General features: G+C 44.0%; 1 protein-coding gene across 2 annotated transcripts; it reads right to left on the reverse strand.

Annotated features, from left to right (window-relative positions):
- Nucleotides 1-528: 528 nt before the first annotated feature.
- On the reverse strand, nucleotides 529-18,314 carry LOC115174142 (uncharacterized). Of its 2 annotated transcripts, none has more exons than XM_029732845.1 (5): nucleotides 18,268-18,314; nucleotides 17,418-17,753; nucleotides 11,667-11,921; nucleotides 1,350-1,457; nucleotides 529-1,224 (listed from the first exon to the last, which is right to left on the reverse strand). In XM_029732845.1, exons 2-5 carry the CDS (start codon nucleotides 17,749-17,751, stop codon nucleotides 974-976), a joined length of 948 nt encoding a protein of 315 aa, XP_029588705.1. In that variant the 5' UTR covers nucleotides 17,752-17,753; nucleotides 18,268-18,314; the 3' UTR covers nucleotides 529-973. The 2 variants fall into 2 exon arrangements, with proteins under 2 accessions (XP_029588705.1, XP_029588698.1); XM_029732838.1 differs by lacking the exon at nucleotides 18,268-18,314 and adding an exon at nucleotides 18,018-18,218.
- Between the last annotated feature and the right edge of the window lie 848 nt (nucleotides 18,315-19,162).

The raw sequence follows: 19,162 nt of genomic DNA on the forward strand, positions 1-19,162 counted from the left end.
TCAGCCTATTGCGGACAGTCTGAGCACTGATGGATGGATTGTGCGTTCCTGGTGTAACTCGGGCAGATATTGTTGCCATCCTGTACCTGTCCCGCAGGTGTGATGTTCGGCTGTACCGATCCTGTGCAGGTGTTACACGTGGTCTGCCACTGCGAGGATTATCAGCTGTCTACTGTCTCCCTGTAGCGCTGTCTTAGGCATCTCACAGTACAGACATTGCAATGTATTGCTCTGGCCACATCTGCAGTCCTAATGCCTACTTGCAGCATGCCTAAGTCACGTTCACACAGATGAGCAGGGACCCTGGGCTTCTTTCTTTTGGTGCTTTCAGAGTTAATAGAAAGGCCTCTTTAGTGTCCTAAGTTTTCAGAACTGTGACCTTAATTGCCTACCATCTGTAAGCTGTTAATGTTTTAACAACCGTTCCACAGGTGCATGTTCATTAATTGTTTATGGTTCATTGAACAAGCATGGAAAACAGTGTTTAAACCGTTTACAATGAAGATCTATGAAGTTATTTGGATTTTTACGAATTATCTTTGAAAGAATGAAAAAGGGACATTTCTTTTTTTGCTGAGTTTGTGTTAAAACCGTTTTCCAAAGAAAGACACGTGGTAAAGAAACTGAAGTGATGTATCCACTTCTTGGAAACAGACAATATGTGTTCTAAAGTGTGAACATGCAAAACAAAGCTGTAACTGTAAAACAACATGATTAGACATAGCTGTCGTCTGTATCAACTCAGGGCCTCAGGATTGCATCCCAATAATTTCTCCTTCTTCCAGATGTGTGCATTCCTTCACTACTCCCCACAAATGTAAAATAATTGGATTGGTATAGGAAGTTGCCATATACCATTAATTTCCTTTGAAATACGTGAAGGGAAGTGAACAAGTCAACACTTTGAGAAAGGAGAGATTATTGGGACACAACGAGTGATTAAACTCTCAGCCTCTTCTACTCTATCTAGACACTACCTTGCTCCCTGGCCTTTCTGTACCCTGGCGTACACACAGTCCTCCTCCTCAGGTGTGTGTACCTTCTTTGAGGGACCCTTTAATATTTTAAAGTGTCCATACTCCACCTCCATCGTCTGCTGGGGACCCCCCGCCACTTTCTCCTCTCCGTACTCCAACTCCACCAGCGCCTCCCTCTCCTTCTGTCTCATCTGCTTCTTTTGTATCCTGACATCAACATATTCCACCTCCTGGCTGTCATCCTTAGCTGTGGAGAGAGAGAGCGAGAAAGAGAGAGAGATTATTAGTCTTGCCATTGAAGCATTTCCTTTTACATTTACTTCACAAGTTAATTGAGATAAAATGAAGAGCTACAGCTAAATATCCTCTAACCTGAAGTCTTTGGAGGTGTCTTCTTCTTCTGGACACAGTAAACTACCAACACCATCCCTAGGACAAGGACCATGCCTACCAGAGACCCTGCTACCATCCCTATGATCTCTGGGTAAAAGAGAGGAAACAGAGACAGAACAACATCAGCACTAAGGTTGTTTCATTGTAAAAACAAATCAATTCAAATTGTATTTGTCACAAACATATGGTTAGCAGATGTTAATGTGAGTGTAGCGAAATGCTTGTGCTTCTAGTTCTGACAATGCAGAAATATCCAACAAGTAATCTAACCTAACAATTTCACAACAATTACCTTATACACACAAGTGTAAAGGAATGAATAAGAATATGTACATAAAAAATATATGTGAATGAGTGATGGTATAGAACGGCATAGGCAAGATGCAGTGGATGGTATAGAGTACAGTATATACATATGAGATGAGTAATGTAGGGTATGTGAACATATATAAGTGGCATTGTTTAAAGTGGCTAGTGATACATTTATTACATCAATTTTTCCATTATTAAAGTTGCTGGTGTTGAGTCAGTATGTTGGCATCAGCCACTCAATGTTAGTGATGGCTGATAGAAGCTGTTTTTCAGTCTCTCGGTCCCTGCTTTGTTGCACCTGTACTGACCGCGCCTTCTGGATGATAGCGGGGTGAACAGGCAGTGGCTCGGGTGGTTGTTGTCCTTGATGATCTTTTTGGCCTTCCTGTGACATCGGGTGGTGTAGGTGTCCTGGAGGGCAGGTAGTTTGCCTCCGGTGATACATTGTGCAGACCTCACTACCCTCTGGAGAGACTTACAGTTATGGGCGGAGCAGTTGCCGTACCAGGCGGTGATACAGCCCGACAGGATGCTCTCGATTGTGCATCTGTAAAAGTTTGAGTGTTTTTGGTGACAAGCCAAATTTCTTCAGCCTCCTGAGGTTGAAGAGGCGCCGCTGCGCCTTCTTCACCACGCTGTCTGTGTGGTTGGACCATTTCAGTTTGTCCGTGATGTGTACGCCGAGGAACTTAAAACGTTCTACCCTCTCCACTACTGTCCCATCGATGTGGATAGGGGGGTGCTCCCTCTGCTGTTTCCTGAAGTCCACAATCATCTCCTTTGTTTTGTTGATGTTGAGTGTGAGGTTATTTTCCTGACACCACACTCCGAGGGCCCTCTCCTCCTCCCTGTAGGCCGTCTCGTCATTGTTGGTAATCAAGCCTACCACTGTAGTGTCGTCTGCAAGTCGTGGGTGAATAGGGAGTACAGGAGAGGGCTGAGAACGCACCCTTGTGGGGCCGCAGTGTTGAGGATCAGCGGGGTGGAGATGTTGTTACCTACCCTCACCACCTGGGGGCAGCCCGTCAGGAAGTCCAGGACCCAATTGCACAGGGCGGGGTCGAGACCCAGGGTCTCGAGCTTGATGACGAGTTTGGAGGGTACTATGGTGTTAAAAGCTGAGCTGTAGTCGATGAACAGCATTCTCACATAGGTATTCCTCTTGTCCAGATGGGTTAGGGCAGTGTGCAGTGTGATTGCAATTGCGTCGTCTGTGGACCTATTGGGGCGGTATGCAAATTGGAGTGGGTCTGGGGTGTCAGGTATGGTGGAGGTGATATGGTCCTTGACTAGTCTCTCAAAGCACTTCATGATGACGGAAGTGAGTGCTACGGGGCGGTAGTCATTTAGCTCAGTTACCTTAGCTTTCTTGGGAACAGGAACAATGGTGGCCCTCTTGAAGCATGTGGGGACAGCAGACTGGGATAAGGATTGATTGAAGAACCTTCCAAAATGACAACCATGTCACGTCCTGACCCTAGTAAGATGTCATCTTCTATAGTAGAGTAGGGCAGGGCGTGACAGGGGGTGTTTTGGGTTGTTCTATGTTTTCTATTTCTATGTTTAAGTTCTAGTTTGCCTATTTCTATGTTGGGATTGTTTGGGGTTGATCTCTAATTGGAGGCAGCTGATCCTCATTGCCTCTGATTAGAGATCATATTTATGTAGGGTTTTTTCTCGTTGTTGGTGAGTTATTATCTTTTGAGTAGAGTGTTTTCCCCTCTGCGTCACGGTTTGTTGTTTTTGTGTTTTCAAGTATTTATGTGTATTTGCATTCAGTTTCACGTTTAATAAATATGTGGAACTATGAACACGCTGCATCTTGGTCCGCTCCTTCGAACAGCCGTGACAGAATAATCCACCACCAAGGGACCAAACAGCGTGATATGGCGCTATGGACAATTAAGGAGATAAGGAGGAGTATATATTGGGTTTTGGAGGAGTTGGGGCAGGAGAGGAGCGCCTCCCAGGGGAACAGGTATTGGACAAGTGTCGTGGCCTACCGGGGAGGAACGAGAGGCACCCTCAAAATATTTTTTTGGGGGGGCACACGGGTAGTTTGGCTGGGCCAGGGGTGAGACCTGATCCAACTACCCGTGCTTATTTTGGTGAGCATGTGCCTGCCTCTCGCACTCTCTCTCCAGTGCGCCTCCATAGCCCAGTACGTCCTGTTCCTGCTCCCCGCACTCGCCCTAAGGTGCGTGTTACTAGTCTGGCGCCTCCTATGCCAGCCCCACGCATCAGGCCTCCAGTGCGCCTGCCCAGTCCAGGGTGTCTTGTTCCTGCTCCTTGCACTCTTCCTCCAGTGCGCAGCCATAACCCGGTACAGCCAGTGTCTGCTGTGAGCACTCGGCCCTTAGTGCGTCTCCCCAGTCCGGTGAGACCGATTCCTGCTCCTCGCACTCTCCCTCCAGTGCGCCTCCATAGCCCAGTATGACCTGTGCCTGCTCCTCGCACTCTCCCTCCAGTGCACCTCCATAGCCCAGTACATCCTGTGCCTGCTCCCCGCACTCGCCCTGAGGTGCATGTTACTAGTTTGGCGCCTCCTATGCCAGTCCCACGCATCGGACCTCCAGTGCGCTTCCCTAGTCCGGAGCCTCCAGCGACACTCCTCAGCCCGGAGCCTCCTGCGACGCTCCTCAGCCCGGAGCCTCCTGCGACGCTCCTCAGCCCGGAGCCTCCAGCGACGCTCCTCAGCCCGGAGCCTCCAGCGACGCTCCTCAGCCCGGAGCCTCCAGCGACGCTCCTCAGCCCGGAGCCTCCAGCGACGCTCCTCAGCCCGGAGCCTTCAGCGACGCTCCTCAGCCCGGAGCCTCCAGCGACGCTCCTCAGCCCGGAGCCTCCAGCGACGCTCTCCAGTCAGGAGTCTCCAGCGACGCTCCTCAGCCCGTAGCCCTCAGCGGCGGTCTGCAGCCAAGAGCCTTCAGCGGCGGTCTGCAGCCAAGAGCCTTCAGCGGCGGTCTGCAGCCAAGAGCCTTCAGCGGCGGTCTGCAGCCAAGAGCCTTCAGCGGCGGTCTGCAGCCAAGAGCCTTCAGCGGCGGTCTGCAACCCAGAGCCTTCAGTGGCGGTCTGCAACCCAGAGCCTTCAGCGGCGGTCTGCAACCCAGAGCCTTCAGCGGCGGTCTGCAACCCAGAGTCTTCAGCAGCGGTTGGCGGTCCAAAGTCCGATGATCCATGGTCTGGTTCCTCTGGACATACAGAAGCGGGGGGATCGCCCGGGAACCAGAGCCGCCGCCATAGACATTAGTCACCCACCCTACCCTCCCTTTATGTTTTGTGGTTGTTTTTTTTTAATAATTATTTTTTGCATTCGGAGTCTGCACCATGGGGGGGGGTACTGTCACCTCCTGACCCTAGTAAGATGTCATTTTCTATAGTAGAGTAGGGCAGGGCATGACAGGGGGTGCTTTGGGTTGTTCTATGTTTTCTATTTCTATGTTTAAGTTCTAGTTTGTCTATTTCTATGTTGGGATTGTTTGGGGTTGATCTCTAATTGGAGGCAGCTGATCCTCATTGCCTCTGATTAGAAATCATATTTATGTAGGGGTTTTTCTCATTGTTGTTGGTGGGTTATTATCTTTTGAGTAATGTGTTTTCCTCTCTGCGTCACGGTTTGTTGTTTTTGTGTTTTCAAGTATTTATGTATATTTGCGTTCAGTTTCACGTTTAATAAATATGTGGAACTACAAACACGCTGCATCTTGGTCCGCTCCTTCGAACAGCCGTGACAAACCATCTCTGCAGCACTACATCAATCAGGCGTTTATGATAGAATGGACAGACAGAAGCCACTCCTCAGTAAAAGGCAGGACAGCCCACTTGGAGTTTGCCAATAGGCACCTAAAGGACTCTCAGACCATGAGAAACCAGATTCTCTGGTCTGATGAAACCAAGATGGAACTCTTTGGTATGAATGCCAAGCGTCACATCTGGAAGAAACCTGGCACCATTCCTGCGGTGAAGCATGGTGATGGCAGCATCATGATATGGGGATGTTTCTCCATCATGGACTGGGAGACTAGTCAGGATCGAGCAAAGTACAAAGAGATCCTTGAAAACCTGCTCGAGCGCTCAGGATCTCCGTCTAGGGCGAAGGTTCATCTTCCAACAGGACAATGACTCTAAGCACAGAGCCAAGACAATGCAGGAGTGAAAGAATGGAGACTCTGAATGCCCTTGAGTGGCCAAGCCAGAGCCTGATTAAACATCTCTGGAGAGACCTGAAAATAGCTGTGCAGCAACGCTCCCCATCCAACCTGACAGAGCTTGAGAGGATTTACAGAGAAGAATGGGAGAAACTCCCCAAAAACAGGTGATCCAAGCTTGAAGCCTCATACCAAGAAGACTCTAGGCCACAATCACTGCCAAGGTGCTTCAACATAGTACTGAATAAAGGGTCTTTTACATTTTTCTTTTTTTACATTTGCTAACATTTCTAAAAACCTGTTTTTTCTTTTTCATTATGGGGTATTGTATGTAGATTGATGAGGTGTCTTAGGCAGTCCTAATGCCTCCTTGCAGCATGCCTAAGGCACGTACACACAGATGAGCAGGGACCCTGGGCATCTGGGTCCTGAAAAAGGGATGTTTATTTTTTTGCAGAGTTTATATACACTCAGTTTCCAGTTTATTTGGTACACCGATCTAGTACTGGGTTGGACCCCTCTTTGCCACCAGAACAGCCTGAAATCTTCAGGGCATGAAAATGTTGCTCAATTGTTATCAACGGACCTAACATGTGCCAGGAAAACATTCCCCATTCTATTACACCGCCACCAAACGCATGTACCATTGACACCAAGCCAATGACGTGTATTCATGGAGGCCAAGGGAAGCCGGGCTTCCCCAAATAATGTACCCCCCCACAAAAAATATATAAATAAATAAATATATATGCATATATGTATATATGTGTGTATATATATATATATATATATATATATATATATATATATATATATATATATATATATAAAATCTCTTTTGTCACTGTTTCACAATTTTCCTTCAATTCACAAGAGGCTGAATTTATCTCACAGGAGAAAGCATCTGGCCTTCCATCTGATACTGTCTGGTCCAGTGTTGCCAACTAATTTTCAGGGCAAGTTGCTAGCGGCAGGTCGATTTGTTGCTAAAAGTTGCTAAATGACGTGATGTGATTGCGTGATGACGTCATTACGTAATAACGTAAAACTGCGTCATTACGTAGAATACACAATGACTTTACTCAAACTGACTGGCCATCTCGGCCAAAAATATGATTTGACATTTGTTAGTTTAGATTTGTTTGTTTATTATCACATATTTTTATTTGTAAAAGTAATTTAAACACAACACATTTTATATGATCCGATATTTATATTTTTAAACACAACACATTGAATTATTGAACAATTACACATTATTGAACAATTTACATTTTATTTATTTTATTTTTAACTTGTAAACCTACACATTCTGAACAATTATAGTATTAAGCAGTGTACTGGTAGTTAACATGCTACCTAACTGATCAACAATTATAGGTACAAGCTAATAGCAAGGTATATATGCTATCTTATTGAACAAGCAACTTAACTAAAATAATTATGTGTGCGCTAGGCATCTCTCTCCAGGTTGTTGTGCTGTTTGGCTGGATAGCTACTTACTGGTTTCCTACAAATATTGCCACTGTTCTCGCTCACACTGCAGTGCATACTGCCACCACCAGCTGTGTGTCTCCGCCAGTTCCAGAAAGTTCACTCCTTGCATATGTAATGTAAATATGATGAATCATAGATTGGCAAGGAAATCCACTTCATCTTCACTGTCCAACTGCATTGTCACGGAGCTGGAACCGGCAGAAGAGGATGGAGTGGCCTTAAAGCTGTATGCTGCTGTGGTGCCAAACTGCTGCAGAACTTCACTTGGTAGTTTGTTGGTAACAGGTATCACCAGCCAGCTTCAGTCCATACCCCATCAGGAGTATGGAGTTGAGTGTGCAGTGACATTCTATTTCTTAACTTTGACTTGACCACACTCATTTGGCTGAACAGCCGTTCAACCTCCGCATTTGAGTGTGGCAAGGAGAGGGCAGCGAGTGCAGCTTCGCACAGTTCTTCAAATGGATTTGACCCGGAAGAGTCCGTGTAGTCATTCACTTCACTCCAAAACTCAACTGTATTTTCAGTTGAGTCCCACCTAAACAGATGGATGTTTCTCCATTGGGAAACAATTTGATCAATTGTTTGGGGCTGGTACCCCAGCTACTTTAATAATTTCAGTGGTGCCTTTATTGTGCTTTAGCGTTTCCTTAACACTGAACAAGGCCATGTTTCGCAAGGTTTCTAGGTTGTCTGGGAGCCTTGCTTGCAGCTCCTTGCCTAAAGCAACAATGTAGTTGATGCACCGTCTCCGAATTTCCTTTTTGTCCTCTGGCGCAAGACTGAGTTGGTACATCATGCTCTCGAAAAGGTACCCACGGAATGGTGATGGACTGAGATGTCCATCAATGGCATCCTTCAGGACATCAATTTTTGCCATTGGGTTGACTACTCTGCTGCAAATTGATGTTAAGAGGTGTACCAGATTGTCCAAAAGCTTGACAGGATCTGTTTGCTCTCCCTCAAATGACTTCACTGCAACTAGTACGTCGGACAGGATTAATTACAAGAATGTCAGGTAGACATAGTTGGTCTTGTCCATGTACATGGCGTGGAGCACATCCACCATGTAGCAATGCTCACTGGCCTTGGTCAACACAAAGTGGAGTTTCAGTTCTTCCCACAGGTCCAATATACGAGTTACCGCAGGCTCAATCGATAGCCAACGTGTGGCACACGCTTTGGTGATCTGCAGGGGTTTCTGGCCACAATTAATGGTGACATACACTGCTTTGTTTGCCTCGTGACGTTTTGGGGAAATCGAAAACCAGTTGTAGGTTTCCCTGATTAAGTACTCAACACTCCTAGGGATGGTTTCTTTGGATGCTGCACTGTCAGCCAATTGTAAAGAATGGTGCACACACAGGGGGATGAGTACCAAATTGGGCAATGCACATTCTTCCTTTAAAATCTTGTGCACCCTGTTGTACACCCCAGTCATCACGGATGCATTATCAATGCCAATACCCTGAAGATTCTCTTTTTTAAAGTTACACTTCTCAAGAAACTCAACTACCGTCTTTGCTATTGATCTGGCATCGCCCCCTCCAATTCAACCAGCCCGAGAAATGTGGACACAATGGTTATTTTTTTAGCACTGAAATACCAAATCACCACACCCAGGTATTTCGAGATACTGACATCAGTGGACTCTTCCAAAAGGAGACTGAACTTCTCATCCCCCACATCTGATGTTACCCTTTTGAGAAAAGAAGGAGCCAGTACTCCCCTAATCATTTCTGTGCACTTGGAAGTTTGTTGCTGCCACAGAATCTGAAAAGGCAGCTTTGCAAGCCATACCTAAATGGTCGCGTGCTTGCAGCGAACAATGCTCCGCAATGGCCATTGCCATAGTAGCTTCTGCGCTTTTGCAGTTATCCACTTTCTTAACCAACTATGGTAATGTAGACTACGTTGCAGGGTTGTACGGTTTTGATTTATTTATATGCTTTGCTGTAGCACAATGTTTTTTTATGTCATACATTTTTGCAAGCATATCTGATTTCCAGTACGCACTGTATGACCGACAATCATCCCCAATTACTGGCTTCAGCCACCCTTTAAATTCAGGTACAGACTCCCACTCTTTTCTGTACTTCTGGCTGTACAATTCTGATTGAGACATGTTGATTGATGTTGTAAGTTCTGTTCAAGATATAAACATTCGTGACCAACTATATTCATTGGGTTTGTCTCGTCGAACGTATATTACTGCTGCTGGAGTCAGCCAACAATGATTTGCTATTTGCTGAAATTGCTGCAGGCCTTCTGCTGCCTGTGCATGAGCTGAGCGCCTGCTGATGACGTCACTCACAATGCACTTTTGCAGCCAGGCACGTGTGTTGTGACTAAGTGTGTGACAAAGAAAATAGTTTTTGTGTCATTTAGAGGGAAAATGCGTGCATTTTAGCGTTTCAGTCACTTTCCAAAAGTTGCTAAAAGTTCCTACATTTGTAGCTACATTGTAGCTACATTTGTTGCTAGGTGCTGTTTGAAAAAGAAGTTGCCAGGGTAGTCTGAAAAATTGCTAAATCTAGCAACAAAATTGCTAAGTTGGCATCACTGGTCTGGTCCAAACGAGTATGACGTTGTTGCCACCCCTAGCATTGAATGAAAGGGAACCAAGTGAGCATTTGGACTCCCTTGACAATTTGCCAATCATTGTTGAGCTAAACTGAGCGAGCTCAACTGCGAATGGTCATGGCAAAATAAAAATAAAAAGTGTCAAGGGAAGCCAGCTTGGATTTGGTGTCTCTCCTATCAAATCGCTTTGAAAGCATATGTCATTAACAGAAACAACTTGAATTGTTGCATCTCGTTGTGTTGTTGTCCTCCGGTGGCTAGCTAGCTAGCTAAAATTGTCCCTTTCCTAAATTATCCATGGATGGAGATAGGGATTTGGACTTGTGGTTTTACTTAGTTCTCCATCCAATGATTATAAGGGCAATTCTGATCCAACCATTAATTCATACACTGTTGTGACCCTAGTCTGAGAGGATGGAAGTTCAATATGTAAAGTAGCTAGATGTAGAAGGCTAATGTTAACTAGCGAACATTGCCCATGAACGTAATTTAGGCTAGCGAGCAAGCATTTTAGCCAGGTAGCCTAGGACAACAAAAATAAGTGTGTACTGTATGACAAAGGGATATACCGTTTCGTCAACATGAAAGAGAGGAGGATGGCATTGGCGTTTCTCTACAAGTAGGGTGAGTCAACATGTTTTTTTTTACTTGCATGAACGCGCGCACGCACATACACAAGCGCAAACAGAAATCAGAACCATGGACAGCCACATCATATTTAGTTTATGTTGATTGGACAAATTTTTTTGGGGGGGTGTATCTTTCAGTTGTCTGTATTAGACTAAGCAGAGGTGATTTGATGATGTGGAATTGGTAAAGTTGAAATGGTGCTGGAATGGTGGAGGCAGCAACTGTTTTCTTTGCAACTTGCGGTAACTCTCTGTGGTTCTAAATCAATAGTTGTTAAGTGGTTCGAAAAAGTCGGAAACATAAACTTGCTTAACTATGCTGTAGATCCACTGTCTGTTATATGCAATAAGCGTCGTGGACTTCACAGGACAGAGTTTGCTATCCGGTTTTGTGATAGAATAAATTCAACCACACCTTTTTTTTGTCTTAATGTCTTGGCTTTTAGGCCTGTATATCATGGTCGCAAAGCATATGAATTAACAGAAATCAACGCACTTATCATACATAGTATAGGTTGTAATATGGCTTTTTTGGGGGGGGCTTGGCTTCCCTAGGGATTTTACCCACACACAGCTACTGCACCAAGCAGGATGGGTCCATGGACTCATCCTGCTTATGCTAAATCCTGACTCTGCCATCAGCCTGACGCAAGAAGAACCGGGATTCGTCAGACCAGGTAATGTTTTTCCACTCCTCAATTGTCCAGTGTTGGTGATCGTGTGCCCACTGGAGCCAATTGTTCTTATTTTTAGCTGATAGGAGTGGAACCCAGTGTGGTCATCTGCTGCAATAGCCCATCCGTGACAAGGACAGAGAGAAACCATTCTGCACACCACTGTTGTACTGCAGCATTATTTGCCTGGTTGTGGCCCGCCTGTTAGCTTGCACGATTTTTGCCATTCTCCTTCGACCTCTCATTAACCAGCTGTTTTCACCCATAGGACTGCGGCTTACTAGATGTTTTTTGTTTGTCGCACCATTCTCGGTATACCCTAGACAATATTGTGAGTGAAAAGCCCAGGAGGATGGATAGCGCTGTTTCTAAACAGATTAATTTCCATTGATAAGGGCTGATCATCATTATAATCATCATCATCATTATTATCATTGATATTAAACAGTATCTTACCTGGACAAGGTAAGATTATCCTGCTGACAGTAACACTGCTGATATTGTTTCTGATGGTGCAGTTGAGATCCCCAGACAGGCCTTTCTGCAGTGTGATGGAGTTTGTCATCTCACCAAAAGAGTTATCATTGTTGTTCAGTGGGTGTCCATCCAGAGTCCAGCTGTACTGGGGACTGTCCCCCTCAGAGGAACAAGATACCCTCATCGCTCCATGGGACAGACACTTAGAGGACAGCTTAGCCTGTGTCACAGGGGCTATGGGGGAAGATGATGAATGCATTTATGTTGATGTTATAATGTGGTTACTGGTTGCTGTCTAGCTTATCATAATTACAGATATGGAAACATATTTACAGTGTCTTTTTACAATTTTTAAAATGAATAGAGAATGAAAAGCTGTCTTGCGTCAAGTTTTCATTCCCCTTTTGTTATTGCAAGCCTAAATAAGTTCAGTAGTAAACATGTGCTTAACAACTCAGATAATAAGTTGCATGGACTAACTCTGTGTGCAATAATAGTGTTTAAGATGATTTTTGAATGATTGCCTCATCTCTGTACCCCACACATAGAGTCAAGCAGTGATTTTAAAACACACACTCAACCACAAAGACCAGGGATGTTTTTCAATGCCTCGCAAAGAAGGGCGCCTGTTGGTAGAGGGGTAAAATAAAAATTAAGCAGACAATGAATATCCCTTTGAGCATGGTTTAGTTATGAATTACACTTTGCGACACCGCTGGTCCTGCTCACACTGCCCTACCCTGTGCTTTGACCTCTTTCTCCCCTCTCTCTCCAGATGAAATCTCGCGTCTTGTGACGGCCGGCCGCCCAACAACCTGCCCACTTGACCCTATCCCCTCCTCTCTTCTCCAGACCATTTCCGGAGACCTTCTCCCCTACCTCACCTCGCTCATCAACTCATCCTTGACCGCTGGCTACGTCCCTTCCGTCTTCAAGAGAGCGAGAGTTGCACCCCTTCTGAAAAAACCTACACTCGATCCCTCCGATGTCAACAACTACAGACCAGTATCCCTTCTTTCTTTTCTCTCCAAAACTCTTGAACGTGCCGTCCTTGGCCAGCTCTCCTGCTATCTCTCTCAGAATGACCTTCTTGATCCTAATCAGTCAGGTTTCAAGACTGGGCATTCAACTGAGACTGCTCTTCTCTGTGTCACGGAGGCTCTCCGCACTGCTAAAGCTAACTCTCTCTCCTCTGCTCTCATCCTTCTAGACCTATCTGCTGCCTTTGATACTGTGAACCATCAGATCCTCCTCTCCACCCTCTCCGAGCTGGGCATCTCCGGCGCGGCCCACGCTTGGATTGCGTCCTACCTGACAGGTCGCTCCTACCAGGTGGCGTGGCGAGAATCTGTCTCCGCACCACGTGCTCTCACCACTGGTGTCCCCCAGGGCTCTGTTCTAGGCCCTCTCCTATTCTCGCTATACACCAAGTCACTTGGCTCTGTCATATCCTCACACGGTCTCTCCTATCATTGCTATGCAGACGACACACAATTAATCTTCTCCTTTCCCCCTTCTGACAACCAGGTGGCGAATCGCATCTCTGCATGTCTGGCAGACATATCAGTGTGGATGACGGATCACCACCTCAAGCTGAACCTCGGCAAGACGGAGCTGCTCTTCCTCCCGGGGAAGGACTGCCCGTTCCATGATCTCGCCATCACGGTTGACAACTCCCTTGTGTCCTCCTCCCAGAGTGCTAAGAACCTTGGCGTGATCCTGGACAACACCCTGTCGTTCTCCACTAACATCAAGGCGGTGACCCGATCCTGTAGGTTCATGCTCTACAACATTCGCAGAGTACGACCCTGCCTCACACGGGAAGCGGCGCAGGTCCTAATCCAGGCACTTGTCATCTCCCGTCTGGATTACTGCAACTCGCTGTTGGCTGGGCTCCCTGCCTGTGCCATCAAACCCCTACAACTCATCCAGAACGCCGCAGCCCGTCTGGTGTTCAACCTTCCCAAGTTCTCTCACGTCACCCCGCTCCTCCGCTCTCTCCACTGGCTTCCAGTTGAAGCTCGCATCCGCTACAAGACCATGGTGCTTGCCTACGGAGCTGCGAGGGGAACGGCACCTCCGTACCTTCAGGCTCTGATCAGGCCCTACACCCAAACAAGGGCACTGCGTTCATCCACCTCTGGCCTGCTCGCCTCCCTACCTCTGAGGAAGCACAGTTCCCGCTCAGCCCAGTCAAAACTGTTCGCCGCTCTGGCACCCCAATGGTGGAACAATCTCCCTCACGATGCCAGGACAGCGGAGTCAATCACCACCTTCCGGAGACACCTGAAACCCCACCTCTTTAAGGAATACCTGGGATAGGATAAAGTAATCCTTCTAACCCCCCCCCCCTTTAAAGGATTTAGATGCACTATTGTAAAGTGTTTGTTCTACTGGATATTATAGGTGAATGCACCAATTTGTAAGTCGCTCTGGATAAGAGCGTCTGCTAAATGACTTAAATGTAAATGTAAATGTCAATACACCCTGTAACTACAAAGATACAGGTGTCCTTCCTAAATTAGTTGCCGGAAAGGAAGGAAACTGCGCCGGGATTTCACCATGAGGCAAAACATTTAGAGTTTAATGGCTGTGACAGGAGAACACTAAAGATGGATCAACAACATTAGTTGCTCCACAATACTAACCTAATTGACAAAGTGAAAAGAAGGAAGCCTGTACTGAATAAAAATATTCCAAAACATGCATCCTCTTTACAACAAGGCAGTAAAGTAATACTGTAAAGAAATGTTGAAAAGCAATTCACTTTTTGACCTGCATAGCATAGTGGTGACCATGCAAGCATGGTGGTAGCTGCATTGTTATGGGTATGCTTGTAATTGTTAAGGACTGGGGAGTTTTTCAACATAAAAAGAAACGGAATGGAGCTAAACACCTGCAAAATCCTAGAGGAAAACTTGGTTCAGTTTGCTTTCCAACAGACATTGGGAGATTAATTCTCCTTTCGGCAGGATAATAACCTAAAACACAAGGCCACATCTACACTGCACTCTAAAAATTAGGTTCTTCTAAGATCCTCAAAGTTCATCGAAGAACCTGTTTGGGATAGGGGGCAGTATTTTCATGTTCGGATGAAAAGCGTGCCCAGAGTAAACTACCTGCTACTCGGGCCCAGAGTCAAATATTTGCATATTATTAGTAGATTTGGATAGAAAAAAACACTGAAGTTTCTAAAACTGTTTGAATGATGTCTGTGAGTATAACATAACTCATATGGCAGGCAAAAACCTGAGAAAAATCCAACCAGGAAGTGGGAAATCTGAGGTTTGTAGTTTTTCAAGTGATTCCCTATCCAAACTACAGTGTCTGTGGGGTCATTTTGCACTTCCTAAGGCTTCCACTAGATGTCAACAATCTTTAGAACCTTGTTTCATGCTTCTACTGTTACTGGGGAGAGAATAAGAGCCCATTCAACCAGTGGACTGCCTGAGACCAATGAGTTGTTTACTGCGCAATCACGCAGGCGGCCGTTCCTTATTTTCCTCTGTAATGAATATGCTATTGTCCAGTTGGAATATTATCAAATATTTATGATAAAAAGACCCTAAGGTTGATTGTAAACATCGTTTGACATGTTTCTACGAACGGTAATGGAAATGTTTTATTTTTCGTTTCTGGTTTTGCGCTCGCGCATTGTGCCTTTGGAATAGTGATCTGAACGCACGAACAAAAGGAGGTATTTGGACATAAATATGGAGTTTATTGAACAAAACGAACATTTCTTGTGGGAGTCCTGGGAGTGCATTCCGACGAAGATCAACAAAGGCAAGTGAAGATTTATAATACTATTTCTGAGTTTTGTTGACTCCAGAACTTTGCGGGTAACTGTATAGCTTGCTTTGATGGCTGAGCTCTGTACTCAGAATATTGAACAATGTGCTTCGCCGTAAAGCTATTTTGAAATCTGACACAGCGGTTGCATTGAGAAGTGTATCTATAATTCTTTCAATAACTGTTGTAAATTTTATCAACGTTTATGATGATTATTTTTGTAAATTGATGTGCTCCTTCACCGTAGGTTTTGGAGGCAAAACATTTTCTGAACATCACGCACCAATGTAAAATGGGGTTTTTGGATATAAATATGAACTTTATCGAACAAAACATACATGTATTTTGTAACATTGAGTCCTGGGAGTGTCATCTGATGAAGATCGTCAAAGGTTAGTGATTAATTTTAGCTGTATTTCTGGTTTTTGTCATGCCTCTCCTTGCTTGGAAAATGGCTGTGGTTTTTCTTGTCAAGGTGATGTCATAACATAATCCTATGTTATGCTTTCGTCGTAAAGCCTTTTTGAAATCGGACAATGTGGTTGGATTAACGAGAAGTTTATCTTTAAAATTGTGTAAAATAGTTGATTGTTTGAGAAATTTGAATTATGAGAGTTTTGTTGTTTTGTATTTCACACCCTGCTATTCCATTGGCTGTTGGCGAGGGGTCGCGGGGTTCCGCTAGCGGAACGTCTGTCCTCAACAGGTTTTAACGTTCTTGGCACTGAAATTGCCCCCAAACGGTTCTTCCAAGAACCCTGTAGGAGGTGGGGTTCATCAATTAACCTCCTTAATGTTTTGTTTTTTGCAGGAACCTAACTGCCCAACTGAAACATTTCAATTTGAAAGGAAAGCAGGTGCAAGCACTTGTATGATCTAAATTCATATTGTTTTATGTTGATACCATCTATATTTTCATATTTGTGCAAATCTTTCTAAAATAGAAAAAGGACACAACTCAATGGATGTCAATCAACAAAGGTAGCGGCTATAAGTATATGTTGAAGTCTAGCTGTATTGGGTGCAGATGACTGACCTGCTCACTTTTGTGTCTACAGATGAGGAGGCATACAAAGGTATGTCTATTGGTATGTTATGTTATTACCTCTTCAATTAATATCCCATTGGCCTCTACATTATGGATGTGAATGTGTATGAAAAGCCATTATCAAAACCGTTTTTTTCATTCACATTTTCCACAAAAACCAAAGTATGAATTCTGTCGTGTGCATGTTTTGTTAATAATCTGTATAATTACTATTTTGGGGATTCACAGACTACACCCTCCTTACACCTCTGAATAAAACAGGAAACCTAGCAGTTATAGGGGTTCCCCCACAGTTTCAATTTGAAAAACCCCTAAAGGATACTCCAGGAACCTTTTCTTTTTAAGAGTGTGGAGTTGCTTACCAAAAAGACAGTAAATGTTCCTGAGTGGCCGAGTTACAGTTTTGACTTAAATCTGCTTGAAAATCTATTGCAAGAAATAGTTTGGTTGTCTAGCAATAACCACCAATTTGACAGAGCTTGAATAATTGAATAATTGAAGAAACATACCCAGAAAGACTCACAGCTGTAATCACTGACAAATGTGCTTCTACGAAGGATTGACTCAGGGGTGGGAATATTTAAGCAAATAAAGGTGCTAACATAAAAAAAACATGTTTTCACTTTGTCATTATGGGGTATTGTGTGTAGGTGAGTGAGAAAAACAACAACAATTTAATCATTTTCAGGCTTAACACAACAAAATCTGGGTTAAGTCAAGGCCTATAAATACTTTCTGAAGGCACTATATATATGTTTTGTTAGTTATACAAATGCATTCTTAATTTTGATTTATCAGTCATTGCATCATTTTTGTTCAGTAAATGGTCTAAATTTATATTGCGGAAGCAAATAATTATAACTTTTTTTCTTAGAGAATTTACTATTTACCTTCAATGAACAGTTGTAGTCTTCTGGTGCCTGATAACAACACTCCATTTGAATTAAATGTTTCAGCACAGTATTTATCAGAATCATTCCTTACTGTGTTATCTATCCTGAATATCCCCTTGTTTATAAAGAACTCTGACCTGCCTTTAATAGGCCCTTTTGTTATCGATATATTTCTTCTCATTGTGAGTATCTCTGTTTTAGCACCACTTGGGTCCTTCCAAAATCTAAACTGATGTCCACTGGCATTGGTGATCAACTGGAGAAAGACGGTTCCTCCGAGAGCACCATAACACTGAGCTCCATCCTCTCTAGCATCACAGGAGCTCTCCATGCCTGAGAAACAAGAAAGGGATGTGTTCTATCAATGTCCTCTTTTGAATCATGTTTCATTTTATAGATGAGGATACACCAAGCAACAGTACAACCAAATGAATGGCATCATAGGGAAAATACAGTAATAGCACCTCAGACAGACAACTCTGTGTTCTTTATTGTTTTGCTAACCAAAGGGATTCTGAGTAGCCCACAGTGATGCTCTTGCTACATGTTATACAAGCCTCTTCATATTATACCAACACATATAAATTATTTTCTTACCATGAGACACTCCTGCTAAGATCAGCAACAGTCCAAACACAGTCTCCATATCTCTTTACAAAGCAGGACTCAGCTTAACAAATTAACTTCTTGTACTTTAACAAAGTCCTCTATCTTTCATCCAGTGCTGAATTTCAATAACCTGTCGATGTTTTACGGCATAAATATTACCTATGCAAAAGGTGGTATGAAAGACACTCCAGCTGTCCCTGTCACTCAGTAGAAAGGAAATGTGTCATTTTGTACTTACTCTATTAATAAGTTGTGACTCAAGGGGAAGAGCCTCTTTAAAGTTGCACTTCTTCATTAAATAAACAGCCAGGCTGGCTAAATGTCTTGTGTGTGTGATGACATCAGATAATATCTAAAATGAAATGTGATGCTACACATTTTTTTGTGCTATTTAGAACCTAAAGGGTTCTTAGGCTGACCCCATAGAAGAACCGTTTAAATAACCCTTATTGTGTTCCAGATAGAACCCTTTTGGGTTTAATGTAGAACCAAAGAGGAAGAGAGAGGCCCAACTGTCCCGTATCTCAAGGAGCAGGAAACGGGTGAGTCAGGCGCAGGAGATGAAATGTCCGTAGAATATATATTTAATAATGTCCAGAGTGAATACAATGACTAGGCAGGGTGCAAACCACAATCAAGAGGGAGAACAGCTCCAAACTCAAAAACAATGCCCTAGCGCAGCCCGGCAACCCTATAGCCTATCAAAAATGTTGTGTAAATAAAACACATAGAAAAAAACATCCAGCCCTTAACCTTAACGTAACACAGAACAATCCCGCACAAATCCCAAACAAGAAACAGACAAACTAAATACTCTCCCACTAATTACAAACAAGGAACAGGTGCGTACTAAACAGACATAACCAACATGGATCGGTGGCAGCTAGTAGGCCGGCGACGGCTAAAAGCTAAATGCAGCACTAACCTTTGATGATCTTCATCAGATGACACTCCTAGGACATTATGTTATAAAATACATGCATGTTTTGTTCAATCAAGTTCATATTTATATCAAAAAACAGCTTTTTACATTAGCATGTTTTGTTCAGAACTAGCATACCCACCGAAAACTTCCGGTGAATTTACTAAATTACTCACGATTAACGTTCACAAAATACATAATTATTTTAAGA

This window comes from Salmo trutta, chromosome 3, assembly GCF_901001165.1.
Source record: "Salmo trutta chromosome 3, fSalTru1.1, whole genome shotgun sequence".
In the NCBI taxonomy this organism is placed as follows: Eukaryota; Metazoa; Chordata; class Actinopteri; order Salmoniformes; family Salmonidae; genus Salmo; species Salmo trutta.

Bases quoted from the DNA above. Each gene is read 5' to 3' on its own strand.
- LOC115174142 (XM_029732838.1), bottom strand. From the start codon at position 18,066: ATGGAGACTGTGTTTGGACTGTTGCTGATCTTAGCAGGAGTGTCTCAT. The intron at 1,458-11,666 runs GTAAGATACTGT...TCTTTTACCCAG, and splicing joins GATAATCTTACCTTGTCCAG to AGATCATAGGGATGGTAGCA. The intron at 1,225-1,349 runs GTTAGAGGATAT...CTCTCTCCACAG, and splicing joins GACACCTCCAAAGACTTCAG to CTAAGGATGACAGCCAGGAG.